This window comes from Cyrtonyx montezumae, unplaced genomic scaffold, assembly GCF_038088225.1.
Source record: "Cyrtonyx montezumae isolate F1298 unplaced genomic scaffold, pur_monq_1.0 scaffold_3, whole genome shotgun sequence".
Classification (NCBI taxonomy): domain Eukaryota; kingdom Metazoa; phylum Chordata; class Aves; order Galliformes; family Odontophoridae; genus Cyrtonyx; species Cyrtonyx montezumae.
In genome coordinates this window covers 24,230,869-24,250,716 of record NW_027072034.1, presented here as the reverse complement: position 1 = coordinate 24,250,716, position 19,848 = coordinate 24,230,869, and the positions used below count along the sequence as shown (strand labels likewise).

The 19,848-nt window shown below is 37.0% G+C and overlaps 1 protein-coding gene across 4 annotated transcripts in view; it reads left to right on the top strand.

Annotated features, from left to right (window-relative positions):
* Window positions 1-19,848, top strand: part of FGF14 (fibroblast growth factor 14) — a 383,177-nt gene that overhangs the window by 230,272 nt on the left and 133,057 nt on the right. Inside the window, exon 1 of one of the 4 annotated variants that reach the window (XM_065740955.1) lies at window positions 16,781-16,973. The exons of the other annotated variants lie outside the window; for them this stretch is intronic. Coding sequence (XP_065597027.1) covers window positions 16,781-16,973 — 193 coding nt within the window. Of the gene's footprint in view, window positions 1-16,780; window positions 16,974-19,848 lie in introns of those variants that run through there. 4 annotated transcript variants of the gene reach the window in all.

Sequence of the window (19,848 nt, the reverse complement as noted above, 5' to 3'; positions counted from 1 at the left end):
TAGTATAGAAAATTGAGAATGAGCTCAAAGATAACACAGCCACTTTTATGTATGAAGCCATCAGTGAAGTGCAAATTATCTTAATTGAACAGAATGCATAGATAAGCAGTGTTTTTCTGAATCTCTAGTGTAAGAATGGAGTTCTTTTCTAAGATCTATTTTCTGTTTACTTTTAACTGTTTTGAGGAAATATTCCTTAAATGGAAACTGGATTTGGTCCTAATACTGTTAAAAAGCAGATGCAAGTAGAACTTTTTTAAACATTGGTTTTAATTTCCATGTCCTGCCTCTGCTCATTCACATGTAAATAAGACATCAGCTGAAATTAAAAAGTTCAAACACTTTAATTTATGCTTTAGCCTAAGTGGCTGTACCAGTAACCATTAATTGACTCAAACTTTATTAAAAGTATTTATCAAATATGTTACTAACAGAAATAGATATGTGAAGACCATAACAAATAAGAACGCTTTAGTATTTTTATACTGAATAATACAGCAAGCAATCTTCTTAAATCTGAGTTATTCTATATAATTCTTCTCCATCAACGGGAAACCATTTTCTTCATATTTCTTATTTTGTGTAGTAATTTATCCTTCCTTTCTCAGGTATATCCGCCTTCCCCTGCTATTTTTATCCTTGCTTAAGACAAATCCTGCTTTTTTACTTATGAACAAGCTGGGGTTAAGTACTTGAGAGTTTTAAATAAGTCCTCTTTTAGAGAAAAGTGGCACAGTTCTTCTCACTGTTCAGGACAACAATGTCCTACATTTATGATATAGGGCGTTTATTCCAGTGCAGGCAGTTTTTGGTTGTAAAATTCTAATGGGTTTCATTAAGCATATTACACAATGTTCTCTGACCATCACAACTGAAAAGCCACAGACCATGTATACTGAAGTGTTTAATTATGCTTTTTCATATTTCTTGATGCATAAATAAATATGTGAGCAGAAATAACAAGCAGCAACTCTCTCCACACAACCGCTACAGAGATAAACATTTAAAAATGCATCCAAAATCAATTTGGAGTACTGTACTTGGCAGCTGTTTTGGGTCTTATCTATCAAAATCACTGAAATTTTGCCTTACACTTAATTAGTGTTATCACTATAATAAAAATAAGTGCTTGCTATAAAGTAGGTTGGCATAAAAGAGGGTTTCAAAGTCATATTGAATACAAATTTCAATTTCTATGTTCTATCAAACAACGTAATCAATTGAATCTTTATGTCTGAAATAATTGGGAAAACAGATCAGTGAACAGCTCAGAACAGAATTCATGTGCAAATATTCTTCCTAGTTGATAAATAAGGTTTTTATCTAACATTGCTTAGATGGGTTAACTGAGCCAGTCATTCATATTTACTGTTGCGTGAAAAGGGCAGCGAAATTTGGCAGAATATAGAGCCCCTTTGTTCCCCTAGACCTGTGCAACCTGGTCTAGGGAGCCTGCTTTGGCAGGGTGTTGGACTAAGTGATCTGTAGAGGTCCCTTCCAGTGCCTACATTTCTGTGATTCTGTGATTCTGTTTTAGCTTTTCCTCACATGTCAGAGGATCTGGGAATAGCTGAGCTTGTATTCTGAGTGATGATGCCCAATCATCACTATAAGTCCCATTGTGTTCAGTATGTGAACCTTCACAATTATGTTTTATTATTTCACAGACCGATTAATCCAATTGCATTCCAACTGGCTCTTTCTCAAATTCCCTAAAGAATCTTGGTTGTGTCCAGTGAGAACTCTCACAGCTAGGTTAGGGAATAGTGCTGTTTATTAAAGCAACAGATTACAGATTCTTCTGAATTGCTGATAGTAAATTACTGTATGCAAAACCTCTGAAGTTAGCCAAGAAATTGAATAATATGGCCGACTACAATTGCGTTAAAATGTGGAGTAATGCTGTCGAGATTTTTAAGTTTCCCTGGGAAAGCTCTTGGTGTAGCTGAGTGTGCAAATCGTACCCATTAGATATCCCTATGGTGCGGAGAAATGTTAATCCCTTCTGTTCTGGGAACTGGCAGTTTCTTCCCAGCTTGTCTGAGATGCTGTCTTCCCCCTTGTCTGTGGTGGTAGCTTTCTCCCCCAAATTTCTTCTCTCCTAAGCTATTTTTATTTTGTTTTCTTACTTTCAGGTGGAACTGGAGTGACTCTAGTCAAACTTAGCTTTTTTTTACAGAGTTTATTTGAAAACATGTTTCTGACAGGAAGGTGCAGAACTGCTGACTCACAAATTAGTGCATCAGTTTGCAGGATGATCATGAGTTTTGTATACAGTGCCTTAAGCCCCCTCTACACTCCATGTTGCTTTTTCCTTAGAGTCAACATGCCAGGCTCCCCTGGTATATTATAATATATCCCCTGGTATATATATAACCCTATAACAGATAAGGTCATAGGTCATGTTGCTTAGCGAACTATAGTGGAACAAATTATCCAAAAGATTCCACACTAGAGGTTTACTTTCTCTCAAGGTTGGACATTTCCATTAGTCACCTCTAGTAAAAAATCCACACTTGGTTGCCCAATAACATCTTTGAAAAAAAAAAAACAGTGGAAAGATGATTTGACCTGATTATTGCTTCTATTTCCAAGACAAATTAGTTCTCCAGTATATTGTGGTTTTCTTCTAGATACTACTTTTGGTTAAGGGTGAGAGAGAAATCAAATTTTAATTTGATCTGGAGCTCACCAACCTGTGCTGCACTTTATCATTTTAATTCTCTACTTGTAGTCTTCTCCCCTTTCAAGGTCTGAGATGGATCTTCACAGGTACCTACTGTAAAAGTCATGACATAATCTGAAAATGAATCTCTAAATGGTCTGAATGCATTACTAGTTTACTAATGTCACCAAGTTACTGCCCAGAATACAAGAACACGGTACTACAGATCATCATAGGGCTTGTCTCATGGTGATAGTTTTTGTGTCAAGTATCAATTAAATCTGGTGAGGAATTTGTAAGATTTTTACATCAAAATCTCTAAGTGAGACTTGAGTCATGTTAGTCTTGGTCTTCTCAGGAAGGAGAACTGGAGAGCCTCTAGAAGTTCCTGGAGTCCTAGCCTTCTCTTTCCCTCAGTAATAAAGTCTTGGAATTGCCCTATGTCCATGGTATTATTATTATTTTTTAATAGGTTTATTTTTGCAGGGAGTTTCCTGGTCAAGTAAATCATGTGTTTTGTGAATTAAATGGCTTCATCTGTAATTCCTTGTCCTTACTAACAATCAATGAATTTTTATTTTATTCTTCAATTGTTCTATATAGTACTCTGGAATTACATGTATTTTTTACTCTGGCATTTACAGCCAAAGCTCTCTCCAGAGGTTAGGACTTGAATCCTCTTGATATGCAGAAACAAACTCTATAACCTAGAGTTAGGTTATAAAGCACGTTTATTTGGCACTACACACACACACACCGGGTGCAAGGGGGAGTAGCCCTGCCTAACTTGCACACTGAAGGGAGAAGCGACTAGATTTTTAAGAGCATAAAGCATACATCATTACATTTCTGAGAACTGGGATGTACTATTACAATTAACTCTAAGAAGTCATCTCTATAAGTCCCACCTTGAATTTCTTCAGGTGAACATGCACAGCATCTCTCGGTGGTTATGGGTGGGGGTCCTAAAGGTGAAAGCTGCAGATCTTCCTCTCTGTGCACTTTTCACCTTGCTGCAGTTGGAGGTGCTGCTCCAGCTTCTTCTGGTTGCTATCTTCAGTTTTGTGGTATCAGCTAGTTCCAGTGCAGTCTATTAGGGTGCTCCTCATTACCAGTGCATTCCTTATTGTTCTTGCTCAAGCTCCAGCCCTTTCCCCCCTTGTGCTCAATTCTTTTTATTTTAACCCATTCTTGTCTCACTCTCTATTACTTTAAATATTAGACCTTGGTTAATTTCTACTGTGTTCACGCACAACTGGTGCTGCAGTAAAAGATGCTCATTCTTTGATACAGTCTGTAGATATACACTTACTTGCTTGCAGCTGTAGAAATCATGAGACATTTTTATTGTATGTCCTTTGCAGACAACAGGGCTGTGAGACTTACAGTCTATGAACCAGGCACTGCATTCCTTCTGTTCAAGCTGTTTCATTTTGCTGCAACACAAAAGGGAAGGACTGGGCATTGTGGTAACCTTGTAACAAAAACTTCCAAGTTAAATAAGGGTTTTCTGATTGAATTCCTGTTTTTAAGGCATTCTTCACAGTGACTGTTTAGTGTAAAATCAGTTAAAGGATAGTTAAACAAATGCAGAATTCAGAATGTTGAATGTAAAGTAATAGTATAACTGGCAATAACTGTGGATGGAAGGGAACCAAGGGAGAGAGAAAAGTTGGAGACAAATGGTAGTAAAAGCGCATTATATAATTTCTGTTACTGCTCAGTACCAGAAGCGTGTCTGATTGAATGGGATTCACAAAGATTAATGGCTCTGAAGATTAGTATTGCCTAATCAAACAAGTGCAACATAATCCTCAACAGTTAGTACATCATTCTTACTGCTCAGGGCAGTTTATATGTATATATAAACAGAGAACAAATAAATTATATTTGATCTTATTTTGAGTGAGCTTAAGCATTTCCATTGCTCCTTATGTCACCAGATGGTTACAGTGCACAGAGCAAGGAGAGGAAAGATGTTCCACCACTCCAAGTGGTCAACTTCCCAGTGAAATTAGTTTGCATCTTGTTTTTTTTTTTTGTTTTTTTCCCCTAATCTCTTTGTCAAAACTAGCTACTACTTGCAATTGTAAATTAGCCATTTGTGGCAGCATTACAAATGAGATGGGTTGTGCTAATTCTTTATGCTCTAGGCTTAGAAATAGTATGTCCTGATTTCTTTTTTCCACTCATAAATAAATTTTTAAAGTCTGTTTATTTATTTGTTAGTTTATTTGTTTATTTATTCTTTTATTTGACATGCAGTCAAGGTAAGAAAGAGATGAATGATAATTGAAAATAATAGTGAGCACAACAAGAATAAACAACAGCACTGATTTTCTTCCACTGTTATGCATTATGTGAGGAAGCCATTGCTGGTATGGATTGGTGATGAAATCAGAAGAGTGAAAATGTGAGCATCACGGATGGTCTTGGAAAAATAGATAGAATATTTAGACAGCACTTAGGTTCATCTAGAGCAAAACAACCCAAAGCAAGTTGGTAGCTTTAGATAGCCTTTTAATTCAAATGATACTAAAATTATTTTTCCCGTGGACATATCAAAAGGGACTACTGCTTTGGAGGAATGAAGTTATCTTCTTTCTCAAGAAAATGTTTCATTTTACAGCAGAATTACATCAAATAGGTTTTTTAATTAATAAATTCATTTAGCTCAGTGAACATAATAAGCATTAGACACATATAAAAGACCGAGGAATTTTAAAGAAAGTTTTAAAACAAACATTTGCCTCAGCTAGGAAATACATTTTAAAATGAAATATTCTTTTACAACCAGACTATTTGAAGGAGTTGGATGTTTGTCTTCCTTCTTGGAAAATTTCTTGCAACTTGGGAGTGCTTTACAGCAAAGAGCATTCATACTTTCATCTAAAAAACAAACAAGGCTTAAATCGACAACAGTTCATTGTTAAATTTGCTGTCTTCTGGTCATAAATAATTTCAGAGAAAAAAATGTCTTGGGAGCTTATCAGTTAAATTTTTTAATTCTTTTGCATGCATTTTTAATTAAAAAATCCTCCTGTAAAGCAGAATCAGAATAGAGTTTTGGAATACAGAAATATCAAATCTAATGTCTGTATGTTGCTCTGATATGTCTGCATGCACAGATTTCTCCTTCACAGATTTTTGTAAGAGGATGTCCAGAGGTCCCTTTCAATTGAAACTATTCTACAGTGAACATAAACTAGGTTTCAGTAAATATATCTTCTGCTCTCAGGTTCTAGAAACCTGAAACCTTTTTTTAGTATAAAGAACTTCTGTGAAGTTTTGGGTTTTTTTTAGTATTCTTGCAAATCCTTATATAAAATATATATATCAATATCAATATAGTATAATATCAATATAATATAATATCAATACCCTTATATCAATACTCATTATTATTTCAGATTACTGTGCTCTTTCTTTGTATTCCCCTAAGCTTTTAGCATGTTAAGCAAGCAAATTGGTTTAGGTATGGTACAAATCTTGAAATACTGATGAAGTTGGTCCACAAGGTGCTGACATTTTTCAAAGGAAATTAGGTATAAGTTTGATCATATTTCCACAGTGCACTGGGAGAGAGTTGGTTTCATTTGTTTGGGTTTATTTTAGCTCTGTTTGTTTGTTTGTTTAATTAGGAGATTTCAAATAATAATAACTGATTTCTATTGGAAGTTAGCCTGCCTGAATCCAAGGCTTTTAGCGATCAGGTTAAAAAATGAGAGAATAATCAAAGCACTATTATTTTGCGTAAGACGACTTTAAACAAAATCGTTAAAAACTTATAAGAATTACAGCAAATATAGTGCCCTATTCCAGTGTGTAAAACTGCAGTGGTAAATAAATATCTTTTCTGACAATAAATGATGTTTAGGTCTTTTATGCTCAAGACTCTAAAGCCCAGAAAAAAATGCTTTGTATTTGAAGAGAGAATATTAGTCGGGGAGCTATGGTTTGCAGTAATTTGGCTGCCAGTGTGTTCCATTTATAATGAGTTCTGTTCTTCCCTCTCAGTGTAGCATAGCCAGAACCATTCGCTTATTATTTACAGAGCACAGCTTTGAATTGCATCAAAGAGAGCTTCCACTCATCAAGCTGTTTCCTGGTACTAATTTAGATCTTCCTCCCTACATCTGCAGCTAAAACAAATTATCATGGAAATAATTCAAAAATATTTGATATTAGTGAGAAATATATATGTTATATATATATATATATATATATATATGTAAAGAGTTATGTTTCCTTATCTGAGCAAAAAAGGCCAAAGCAAGGTACACACAAAGATTTCTGGTAACAAGTAAGTCCAAAAGACTTGAGATCAACAGTAGCATGTTTGGTTTCAAGATGAATGGATTGGGAAAAGTGATTCTTGTGAAGGGGCAGGGTTCTGCCTACCTATGTTAAAGGCTAAGCATATGTAAGATCTGAGGGTAGTTTCATGAGATCTCTCAGTCTAGTCCAACTATTCTGTTTTTATTTCATTCATTCATAAACTGATGTCTTCTCATTCACTCCTATCCAATCAGTAAGAGGCTGTGAATCAGTCATCATCCCACTGAATGCTAAGGTTTTTCAAGTATTGAAATACTGCTGGCTATAAGCAATATAAATCACACTAACCCTTCTGAACCTTCCAGCTTCCTGGGAGACAATTTCAGAATAGTCTTAGGCTGATCTGTGACTATCCAGTCACTGAGAAATGCATGCCCACTTCCTCGCCTCTGTACAACTTTTACAGCTTTGTATGTGGACAGATTGCATGGTAAACTGTACCGATGCCATAATCAAGATGAATAGTAACAAGTGAGAAAAAGAAAATATTAAATCTGTGACTGACTTTTCAAATGAAAAAAAAAGCATAGATGTGGTAGACTTTCTGAGTACCCTCTTTATATGCATCGTCTGCTGATTATTAGCCCCTATTTGTAAATTTTCAGCTACATCAGCCAGACAATGAACATTATGCTTTTAAGACACCATTTATCCTTATGTGAAAAGTGCACTTGTATAATAGAGCTAGACTGGTATGAATTTTATGGGGAGCTTAGTAAGACACTTGAATATTGGGATTAAAAGATGGTTGCTGCAACTTGTAGCTCTAGGAAGATAATTTTCAATTAAGTTTGATTTACTTTTCTCAAATGCTTAGATCTTCTTTCTGTCTAAGATGAATGGAAAATCTCTTTCAACAAGCTAAGTTGATTCATAGCTAATCCTTCTTCAGCTCCGTGTGTTGATGTTGCAATTATGTCTTCTCTCCTTAACCATTATCTATGCTACAACTTAGCTTCTGCAATATTCTGACGTTAATATACGGTTTAAATTTTTAATCTTTTTTTTTGATTTTATAGAGTTTTTAACATAAAAATCTTATAGAAGCAATGCAAAATAGTAAGATACTTAGATCTACAAATTCATTGTGATTACCATGAATTTACTAAGAAGAAAGAAGAAATTTTAATTTTGTATATTGGAACAACTTCTAGGAATTAAACTGATTAAGATTGGAAGTGAGAAAAAACATATATGTAAGTCTGTATATATATTTATTTTTAAGTTACCTTAAAATAGCTTTTTCTTGTTTGTCTGTTTAAAGAAAGGCAGAATAAAACTGCTGCCACACAAATGTTGAAAAATATCTCAACCATACAATTTACCTCAGCTTTTGACTGGTACAAATAATTCTAGGTTCTTGCAGCAGTGCAAGTAGTAGAAGGAAAATTTACCAGTTTGCGTTGCAAGTTATTCACCAGTCAATATATCTGTAGATAACTAGAGTAACACTGTCCACTGCTGGCAAATCAGATAATTGCACTGCACTAATGTGCAGTGCAATATGTTGTTGGAATGTTTTGCTGAGTTAACAACCTTGACTGTGAAATTTTTCATAGTTTGAGTTTCTAGGTCACTACGCAACTATCAGGTCATGCTATTGGTGTTAATAATAAAGTCTAGGTTATTTGAGTTAAAAGCCATGAATGCCAGCTCAGTAATATCCTTCTGGTATTTTTGTAGAAGATAACAATTTTTTTTGTGCTTTTTTTTTCCCTTATAGAGTTAAGCATGTACAAAGAAAATCCTTCTGTTAAAGAAAATGTTGCAGAAAGAAAGAAACATTAAGTGGAAAATACAATAGGAACTTCTTATGCTAATATAGATAGCATCATCATGTTGGATACCTCTGAATATCTAAATCAACTAAAAATAGACATTAATATTAGTCATTAATTTACTCTATTCAATAGAAATAGTAGACAATGCACTAAACTTGTTTGTTTAGAAAGAAGGAAAATCACCATGCAGCCTTTCTGGAAAACATTAGTTGCATGTGAACCCCTAATATGAAAAGATCTCTGAGGAGAACAAAGTTTACCCTATGGATTCACCAAGGTCGCAGTATGTCTACTTCTTTTCCATTCAGACACTTTACTTGTCCTGGTCAACCGTATCCAGAGAAATACTTTATTACTCTGCCTATGGAACAAGAAAATAGTAGGATTTTAGATTTCAGGAATTATTTTTCCTCATATGTCTCCAAAATAATATCAAATGTCTTGCAATACTGAAGTTATTTGAAAATTAATAGCAGGTGAATTATAAAACAAGACAGCTGTCTACCAAAAAGTTATTTTAGCTTATTAACTGCACTGCCAATTTTAGGTTAGATAGCCCCAAAAAAACAAGTTTTTTGCCTAAGTTATTTGCTGTACCTGTGTGTATATGTATGTTTCTTAAGCTAACAATTTAAGTATGTCTAAGCTCGTAGTAACCCTTGTCTTTGGCATTTCCTTGTAAAGTTTATAATGTGTTTTTTTTCCTCCTGGCTTTCTGTGATATAACCAAAATTCAATAACTCTCTTGTTCTTACAGTCCAGAAATATAACATTATTACACATTTTCATATCTGTTTTCAGGAAAGTGAGAAACCCTTATGTAAGGATTATAAAAAGTATTAGGAAAGACTTTCAAAAAACACTGTAATCTTGATAGATATATAGTTTCCTATTAACTTAAGTCAGAAGATGTAAGTTCAATGTTTAAGCTGGAATTTACATGTTGTGTCATGTGCAGGCAGGTTATGCACTTTAGAATGGTACACAGAAAAGGCAGTTGAATGAAATATTCCCATACCAAGCATCCCAAGTTCTCTTAAATACAAAAGTTTTCTCTTGTGAAATAGTGTCACAGAATAGAAAGGAATTGTCCCATGTGTGAATCCATGTTTGTATTCCAGAATCACTGTCATCAGGAAAGTTGGGATTTTTTTCCTCTGTAGCTGGAAATTTTGTATGATAGCTACTTTTCTGGAGGCCATAAATGTAAAAGACAATGTGTAAAAGACAATGTTTGCGCTGATTCCATTCAAGAGACTGAATATGTTCATTGCAATCTTCTTCCTTTTTTTTCTGTTTTAAGAGTAGGAAGCTTTCAAAGTAAAGTATTAAGTCAAGCAAGTATAATAGATATTGTCATGCTCTGTCAACTGTATTGACTCTAGAGAAAATTCGCTGTAGACTTGGGACTAGATTTTTGTTCTCAGGAATAATGCTTCTTCTGTTTTCAGGAATGGTATTTCTTCTGTTTCTGTTCAACAAAATTTGTCAGACTCATATTGTAGTGATTTTAAGTTCCTTGAAAAAGTGATGGCAATGCCTTCTATTTATTTCAGAACTCAAGCAAAAGATAACACAGTCCTGTTGTGGCTAGATAAGCAAATGCAACAGATGTTGAGTTACAATGACAAATTTCTGTAAAAACTTTCCTCTGCTTTTAGGTCTCTGATACTTAAACTGCACTAAGCATCTGTGTGGAGTAGCGATATATATTGTTGTTTTGTTTTTTTTTCCTTTAATGACAATTGTGGTTTGTCACTGGAGCATTGATTAAAGGACACCAGTGGCAAACTTTTGGTTTTAGCTTCAATGGAAGAAAAATAAAAGACAGAGAATTTCTCATGTTAGGGCTGAAGAATCTCTCTTCAAGGGGAATATGTAATATGGAAAGTTAAAATCATGTGTATGATTATCACTGCAGAAACCACTGTGCATTTCATTTCTAATTACTTTTATGGATTTGTCTCTTAAAGTACTCATGACTTCTATTTTTTTCCATGGTTGTTAGACATTGTTTAAGAGACACTTGTTGGAGATAAATTTTGCACCCCAATCCTGGAGACCTTTATATGATCTGTGTGCTGTTAAGAGTCTCCTGTCAATCCCAGCTGGTATCTTTTATTCATCTAATCTCAGAAGAAGAGGTATCAGAATTAGCAGATAGAGTATAGAATGAAAACGGGGAGCACAGATGAAAAATGTCACAGGAGAAACATTGAAAGTTAGGAGCTATAATCCTATGTCTTATCTTGCTGAATATTTGTAGTTTGCGAATCTATTCTCATTTTTCCCTGTAGAAGAATAGAGTTAGAAAGTGGGAATGAAAATGAAACTTTAAGCAATTAAAACAGGTATTTTTCATGACACAGCACTGTTTAAACAATCACTGCAATACTAAATTGAACAGAAGAAGGAAAGTAAAGTCACAAAAGATAAAGCAAGACTAACCAATTTGAACATTATATAATTTCTAAGGAATGATCCAATAAGAAAATTCATTGCTGTCTTATCGGTCATCTACTAAAGGTTTTATTAACTTCCTTAAATTAACCTGTATCTTTACTACCACAGATGTGTTTACTCTATTGAGTTGCAGACATGTCACAGGTCATGTTTGGAAGAAACTGTTTGAAGTAAAAGAAAAAATATTGCATTAGCCAAGCAATTGGCATTGAACTGGTATACTGACATATACTAACATATTGATGTTTAGTTTCCCATCGTTTTCTCCATAATCAGTAATCTAATGTAAGACTAATGCACACTGGGTTCATTTACCCTTGCACATACATTATTATTCATTAGGAGTTCTTCAAATGACTTAGATACATAAAGTCAAGACAGTGCAGAATGTGTGAAGACACTGGATAAAATATGTTCAGTCCTGTAAATAGTATATATATATATGTATATACATATAGTTTATATATATATATAAAACCTAGAACTTCTTAAATACTCAGTAAATGTTAGCAGATATGAATTTGGCTTCTTGAACACATTATGAATCTTGAGATTGAAAGCTGAGTGCATTTGATACACAGCAGCATAAAAGCATAGATGCCCAAGTTTTGAAGCATATTCCATATTTAATAAACTTCATTCTTAATGCTCTTTAAAGTCAAGCAAAAAGTGATTGGGATATTCAGAATTCTAAGTTGCAGCAGTTCACAGATAGGTTAAGAGTAATTTGCAAGGAGAATGACAGAGATTAACACACGCTAAACAGATAAAACTGAACTAATTAAAACCATTTAAAGCTCACTGCATAATAATATTCATAATCACGGAATGTGCTTCAACTTTCTGAAAAACCAAAAACCATAATCTCTGACTTCATATGTACATACTAGTATGGTCACAACAAATAAGACTTTATATGTCAACAATTATTTTTGGTTGTTGATTTTTAAAGATGAAACATCTACAAGCCTACAGAGAAAGCCCTTGGCCATATTTCTTCTATCTTGTTCAAGTCATGATGTTATATATTTTTTCTAGCTTTATCCTGCAAGAATATTAAAATTAAAAGAAAAGAATTTACAGTCGCTCTCATAAGCCCAGCATCCTTCCTGTGAAAAAAAAAAAAAAAGCATACCTGAGGCAGATAAAAGCTTGTGTATAAATGACTAATAAAAAACTAATCATATCTTTAGCACTGTATCCATTTTTCTTATATTTTCATTGTGCATAGTTTGATAGGTCTTAATATGTAGGATGAAGTTAGGCACTCAAATTATTCTAAAAAAAATAATTATCAGCAAACTTCAATAACTTTACGATCAGTAGCGAGAAGTGTTCAGAAACATAAGTCTAGCCAGAAACAGCACTCCAGCAATCAGCCTACTGTCTCATCAAGCACACTGGAAGGTTGATTCAATTAATCAACTGGAATTTAAAAACAAGTGATTTCCACTGCTGAAACATCTTTTCTTAAAATTACAATATTTTTTTTTGTTCAATTGTTTGGATGTAGTGTTATGTATACCGTGTAATTCTTAGGCCTACACTGGTAATTTTATTCCTAGAGAAGCCTTCCCACTTTGAAAGGAAGTTTACAGAGTAACAAATTAATCTTCTTAGCAAGGATAGCACAGACTTTCTTAAAAATAAATAAATAAATACTTGTTTTTTCATCGACGAAAAAATGATCTTCAACTCCTTAGAGACCTGAAGAACTTTGAGATTCACAATACTCAACAAATTCCTTCTAGAATATAAAACAAGATGAATTTGCAGTATCATATTCTAGAGTAGTTAGCCAGACAGGAAAGCTGTGTCAATTTGTAGCAAGCAATTGCAATAAAAACTAGATGTCAGGAAACAAGGAAATGTTGGGCAGCAATGACATGGGCATTTCACACTTTCAGAAAATCTATGCCTCTTAGGGGCTTCATGATATTTTTCTTAAGGTTTGATTTGGTTTTTGATTTTGATATGAGTAATGGTTTCAGGTTATCTGGGTGGAAAATATGGAGAGGGAAACATACCAGTAGTAATACCTTTTTGTTTATATTGGTTTATGAAAGGAAGAACAGTCTTCAAAGCTTTAAACCATAGGGATGTTAATTTTGATTATGAAAATTTCACAGTCTATAGATCTATTCTAGATTGTGATATAAAGCATAGAATCCTATTTTTAAAAATGGAAGCCCCAGTGAGAACTTATAAATATGCACTAATATTAAAGGTTTGTTAAACATATTAAACGTTGATACTTGAAAATGGCACATTACAATTTACATTTAAAATTAGCTGATACTTTATTTTCAGTAACATAGCAAAAATAAATGTATGAAATAATACTATTTCATATTCTAGAACATGGTAAAAGAGTATTTCATATACATTTTATACTGGTAAATGTTTTCCTCTAAAATTAATTGAGTAACTTTAAAAAAATCTATTTACATTTTTCTTATTATTTTAGCCAACTCTTGAAATTAAAAATAAATTAGTAGTTAGAAATGAACAGATGAGAAAATAAAAAGTATTGAAAATCCCTTCCCCTTTTCTGCTTTTAATCATTAGTTTGCGCATGCAGACTTTGCTGATCAGTAATAAAATTCTATTTTAATGTAGCAAATGTTATAACTAAGATAATTCCAATTGTCTTAAATGCATAGTCTTATGTATTTACTAGTCTTCAAGATAGTAGATACATTCTTACTTCCACAATCCATCTGTTATTTAAAAATTCACTTGGACTAAATTACACACGTTTTATCACAAGTTAAGACAGCAGATGGCTCTCTTGAGTTTTCTTTGCAAAACCTCATGCTGTAAACAACTGCTCTGCATTTTTGAGATGCAAGTAAAAAGCTATTGTTTTTTATCTCTGCAATAAGAAATGCAACTCGTCCTGTCTGCAGCCCCATCTTCACCTTTGTTCTTCCCTTTCGCCACTGCTCTGATCACTATACTATTGAAAAATATTTGTGTGTTTTGGCAAAAGTTTAGTATTTGAAGGAAACTATGGAAATAGAGTAGTAGATAACATAGAGTGGATAGTATAATTGTATAGTATAGGGGACTTCTTAGAGGAAAGGGAACATTAAATTTTCTTGATGGAATAAGTCACATAAACAAAAACTGGGACTGTTTGTATGCCAGTCCAAAATTCCCATAAAAATTCAAGATAATTGAGTGTTTGGCTTTGTTTCACTCTGCTCCTTCTTATTCACTCCTTTGTTTGGATTCAGGAGCCAGGTCTAGAAGAATACTTCGAATTGTGTGTGTCCCATTACCTCCTCTGTTGGTGACCGGGATGATGCTCCAGGGCAGCCCGTGGTTAGTCTCCCTGCGGCTGTCCATGGTGCTGAACCAGATATGAGCAGGACGTGAACAGACGCAGCAGGTGGGAGCTCCACCCGAGTGGCGTATGGAAAAGTGCTTCCTCCAAAGAGAGGACCTAAAGAATACAACTCTGTGTCTTCTCTGCTTGTTACGAAGTATGGAAAAGGGAAACGTAATGCAAAATGAGCACAGTGAAAGTTAAATTTAGAAGAAACAAACAAACACCAAGATACAAAAAACATCCCTCCCTTTAATTGCATTAGTTCAGGTAATTGTAGCAGTTGTAAGGAAATTGCTGCTCTATAAAAATTGCCAGACGGAAAATTCAGCGCTAGTGTTTTAGCTAAATCTCTTTAGAGACACTTTTAAATAGAATTAAAATGTATTATCCAGATCCGATTCTGCATGTTCTGCTCCTAATTGCTCTAGAATTAATACAAAATCCTTGTATATGGAAGTTCCTTCCATACACTTTTGCTCTTTGTATAAAAATAGCTCTTTGTAGATTAAAGGATTTAGGGAAATAATGGTCAATAACAGAGATACTGAAGCTTCTGCTAAAACAGGAACTCAATATTACCAACAGGTTCTCTATGGAAAAGTTTGGAATAATTCTAGATGTGAATTATTCTGGATGGATATATACACTTCGGGAACATCTACTGTTGTTTAGGTTCTTTGCCTGGTTCGTTTGGCTCCTTGCATTTCATTCCATTTTCAAAGAAACATCTGACTAGAAATTAGTGCACTTTAAAAAGAGTATTATATATATATATATATATATATATATATATTATTTATACTTTATATATATTCATTTTGTGATATTTGCCTGTGCAAACCAATACATTTCCCAACAGGATAATTTTACCTTATTTCTGTGTAGCCACTGGCTTTCTTTTTCTATTTACCTCTGGTTAGTCACAACTTAGGAAGTTTCACCATTAGATTGGTAGAAAGTAAGTGTGAAAAACACTGACTCCTTAGTTGAAAGGAGAAATGAAGGAAAATAGATTAGTTGTAGTATTTTAGATAGTATTTATTATGTGCAGCGTACTGTGAACTCCTTGGGGCAGAGGCTCCTTAGGCATTCTATGTCTAGCAAGCTTAACAGACAAAAAGCTTTTAGAAAGAATTTTACACAGTGCTTGCAGATGATGTCTTGGGAAACTCCTTAAGCATTTCTGAAACATCAGAAAAGAGTTTATATTCCGAGTTAACAGTCTGTTCGTGGCCTCGTCTCTCAGTCAATGGGCACATTCTGGTTTCCGTGTGGTAGGTCCCATCAGCTGCCTAGGTGTACCTCTACCTCACCACCCCAAATCCAGCCCTGCACCGTTGGACTGTGCGAGGAGGAGCCCGTGTGAGCCGGGACAGTGGTCCTCCCCCGTCGCTGACCTCTATCCGCACGTCTCCGCCTTGGGATCTGAGTTTCTCGCGGAGGTCGCGTGCTTGCTGGCGGAGGCTCCGCTGGGAACTCGCCGTACGCCACCAGAAAACGGCATCGGCGGCACCCCCCGCCCCTCTTCCTTTATTCTCCCGTTCCTCCTCCACCCCCTTTCCCTCGCCGCCCCTCAGCTCGGGAGGACAAAAAAGCTCCAGCGGTGCCGTGTGTGTGTGTGTGTGCGTGTGTGCGTGTGCGCGTGTAGGGAGGCTGGAGCGGGGTGGGACCGAAGGGCTGTGATTACAGCTCTCCCAGGAGAAGGAGATTGCTCTCTCCAGATGCTGATTTCTGAAGCACTTGGCAATCATCAGGCAGGAGGCTGGAAGAGGCGGCGGTAGCAGCCCCAGCCGCGCCGATGGCAGCGGCGGGCGAGCGGGCTGTGGCAGCGCGGAGCTGAGGGGCAGCCGGAGGAGGCGAAGCCGCTGGCTCGACCCCGTGCCGCGCATCGCGGCTCAGCCCCGTGCCCGCCTCGCTCCGCTCCGCGCCGCTCCGCCCGCGGCCGCCGCCCGAGCGGGCGCCCGGCGTCGGGGCAGGGCGGGAGGGGGCGGCGGGGCACCCATGCGGTGACCCGCGGAGGGAGCAGCTCCCGCGGGCAGCAGGGCGGCGGGGCCCCGCCGCAGCCGCGCCTCGCCCCGGAGGAGGCTCCCGTGCCCGCTCGCCCGCGCCCCCGGGGATGGGGTCCCGCCGGGGCTGAGCTCCCCGCCGCACGCCTGCCCGTCGCGGCGCCGGCCGGCGTGGGCGAGTCGGCGAGCAGCCATGGCAGCGGCCATCGCCAGCGGCTTGATCCGCCAGAAGCGGCAGGCGAGGGAGCAGCACTGGGACCGGCCCTCGGCCAGCAGGAGGCGGAACAGCCCCAGCAAGAACCGCGGGCTCTGCAACGGCAACCTGGTGGACATTTTCTCCAAGGTCCGCATCTTCGGACTCAAGAAGCGGCGGTTGCGGCGCCAAGGTGCGTGCCTGTGGCCGGACCCACCCTGGGGGAGGGCGGGAGCGGGCAACCTGTGGCCAACAACTTCCCGAGCAGGGCGAGCCCCGCTCAGCCCCTCCCGGGGTTCGCGTTGTGGCCGAGGGAGTCGGGGTTCGGGGACTTCCCTCGGCGAGGTGACGGTTCCGCGGTGCAGCGAGTCATGCTTGATCGCACCCCTATCCCCACTTCTCCCCCCTCACCCTGTTTTTGTTTTTTGTTTTTCTTCCTTTTCTTTCTTCTGCTGTGTTTTTGAGGGCTCGCAATGCACAGCGCATAAAGCTTTCCAAGCGTCCGATGTCTGGGATGGCAACCTGACGGAGCCGTCGCAAATGAGCGGCTTTATATGCTGCCTGCTTGGTTTTTCCGTGCATTCTGCAGCCCTCCTACCCAGTGCCCGCTCCGTGCTGCCCTGAACAGCAGGAAACAGTAACTTCCGAATTACCAAAATCAGAAATATATCATAGTTTTCAGCTTTGGGAGCCCATACTTGCGCCCCTCTCTGTATTGTCTGCCTTCCCAGTGCTCTTCCCCAGTTAGGGCCTATCAGTACAGACGAGGAAATTTGGCACAGTTTTTCTCCGGCATGGATCACAAGTAGTCAACAAGTCCAAAGTGTCTAAAACTGGTGCTATGAGAACTGTGTTTTGGCAGTACATTGTGTCACGACCCTAGAAATAAAAGGAGTTAAGTGACAACATGGCTACTTCCCTGGCTGTTCCTATTTTGTGATATTCAACTCCGTATTCAGCAGTGTTCGGAACTGGCAATGATTTATTTTGTACTCATCCTTGGGAAACAAGTAGTTTTAAAACAAAAGGATTGTGTCAAGAAGTGTGAAAATCTTAAGTATAACTCAAAACATGGATAATGCTGTCAACGGTCAAATAGAAGCGATACTCTCACTAATATTAGAGAATGCCACCATGTGTTGTAGTTTGGTATGTATACTGAGTCGCCTCTATAACTTAGATTGGAAGATAATTCTAAGGAGCATAATTAATGATCTACTCTGATCAGTGTCTCCCGTGCTTTTCTTCCCATGCTTTATATTTGAAATACCATCAATTGATAAAATTAATCTATTTTCTTTACATAGCCTTATTACTTAGGAACTATTCCTCATAACTTCTAATGCATTCCTAATCTTACTGTTTTTAGACAGAGCAGTGATAAAGAGATGAGGAGTTATCACAATCCCTCCATGTCAGTGGCAAAATCAATGTAGGTTTATTTTTAAGCAGTCAGCACGTGAGCTTAATATTAAGACTAAAGTAGTATTTGGTTTATAATGTTGAATTCATATATGTGATATTTGCTTAGGAATGTAAGTTTAGAAGGAGAAATTCCTAACTGAACAATTGCTCTAGAGCACCTGTTCAGGTTTATTTGGTGAAAAACTATGTGTTTGGCTGTGGTGTTGTTTGAGGAGGTGATGACTGCCTCAGCACTGAAATAACAGAAATTTTCTAAAAGTAGGACAGAGCTTACAGTGGACTTCAAAACACTTTTTTTTCCATTCATTCCTTTTCCATAAGACACCTTCTTTCATGCTTGCATAAGAGAATTGGATTAATATGAATCTTACCTGTAACCCATACTTCTGATACAGATTATTTCAAAATGATGAGTTCAAAATCAGAACAAGGAGTATTCATGTGTAAAGTCTGTAGTATCAGACTTGTGAGTTAATTTCCTCTAAGAATCACTCAGATGGAGACATCACAATGTTTGTTCATTTGTTTATGTTAAAGTCTTGGAATTACTGCTCATCCTAGTATTCCTCCTGAGAAAAATGCTATCATGGTCTTGACTTTGTATGCTCATGACACATAGTGTGATACTCGGAGTACCTGTGGATTCAGAGCTGAGTTGTTTAGGAAGGTGGCTGAAGAGACAGTCAAGAAGAGGACAATTGCTTTAGGTGTTTTTCTGTACTTGTTAGTTTACCTAGAGTTGTATGATCACTGAATTCTCAACTGAAACTTACTGTCAAACCTATTCAAGTAAGTCTTTGCCAAGCAAAACAGGACGCATTTCAAAACATCTGTTGTCAGAAAGGCACAGTGGAGTTTTGACAAATAGACCTAATGTAGATGATATACAAGGTGTCATGAGAGCATTGTGGAAAATGAGCTAACTGAGATGTGCAGTCCATAGCTTTTTCATACAATTCAGTGGAAGTGCAGAAGAACATACCAAGTATCTGTTACATGTATCAGCAAAAGCTAAACTTATACAATCAAGTGCTTACTTGGTACAGTACTTACACGTGAAAAATAAATACTTTTGAAATAATCAGGCAGCAAAAGCAGCTATACTGCTTTTTAAATTCAAAATACATGTTTATTCTTGTTTCTGTTCATATGCAATGTGTGCACATTTATCAAGATGTTAGCAAACTCCTGAAAACACGCTTTATTATTAAACTCTTCTTAAAAATGCTCATTAATATTCCTCTTGAGTGCGATTTATTTGTGTACAAATCGATTATTATAAACACATGACATGCTAATATCTTATGTATCCCTAGCTGAGTACATTTTTTTTTTTCTGTCATGATTGCTGACTTTTTGTTCATGATCTGTCCTTTAGTGACATAGTAAATATCAACAGAAATAAGCTTTGAGAGACTAACACTTAGGGAATGTAGTAGTAAGGATAGATCCAGAAGCACACTCAGTGTAAAGGGCAGTATTTGTATTACCTTTCATATCGGCTCTACTGATAGATGCAGTGGGAATTACAAATAGCTTTTCTAAAACTTGATTAATGAATTTGACTGACAATCAAAGCGATTTCTACGAAGGACTTATCTAGTAAGCTGATGAGTGAATGAAACCACTTTCATTCACCAGGC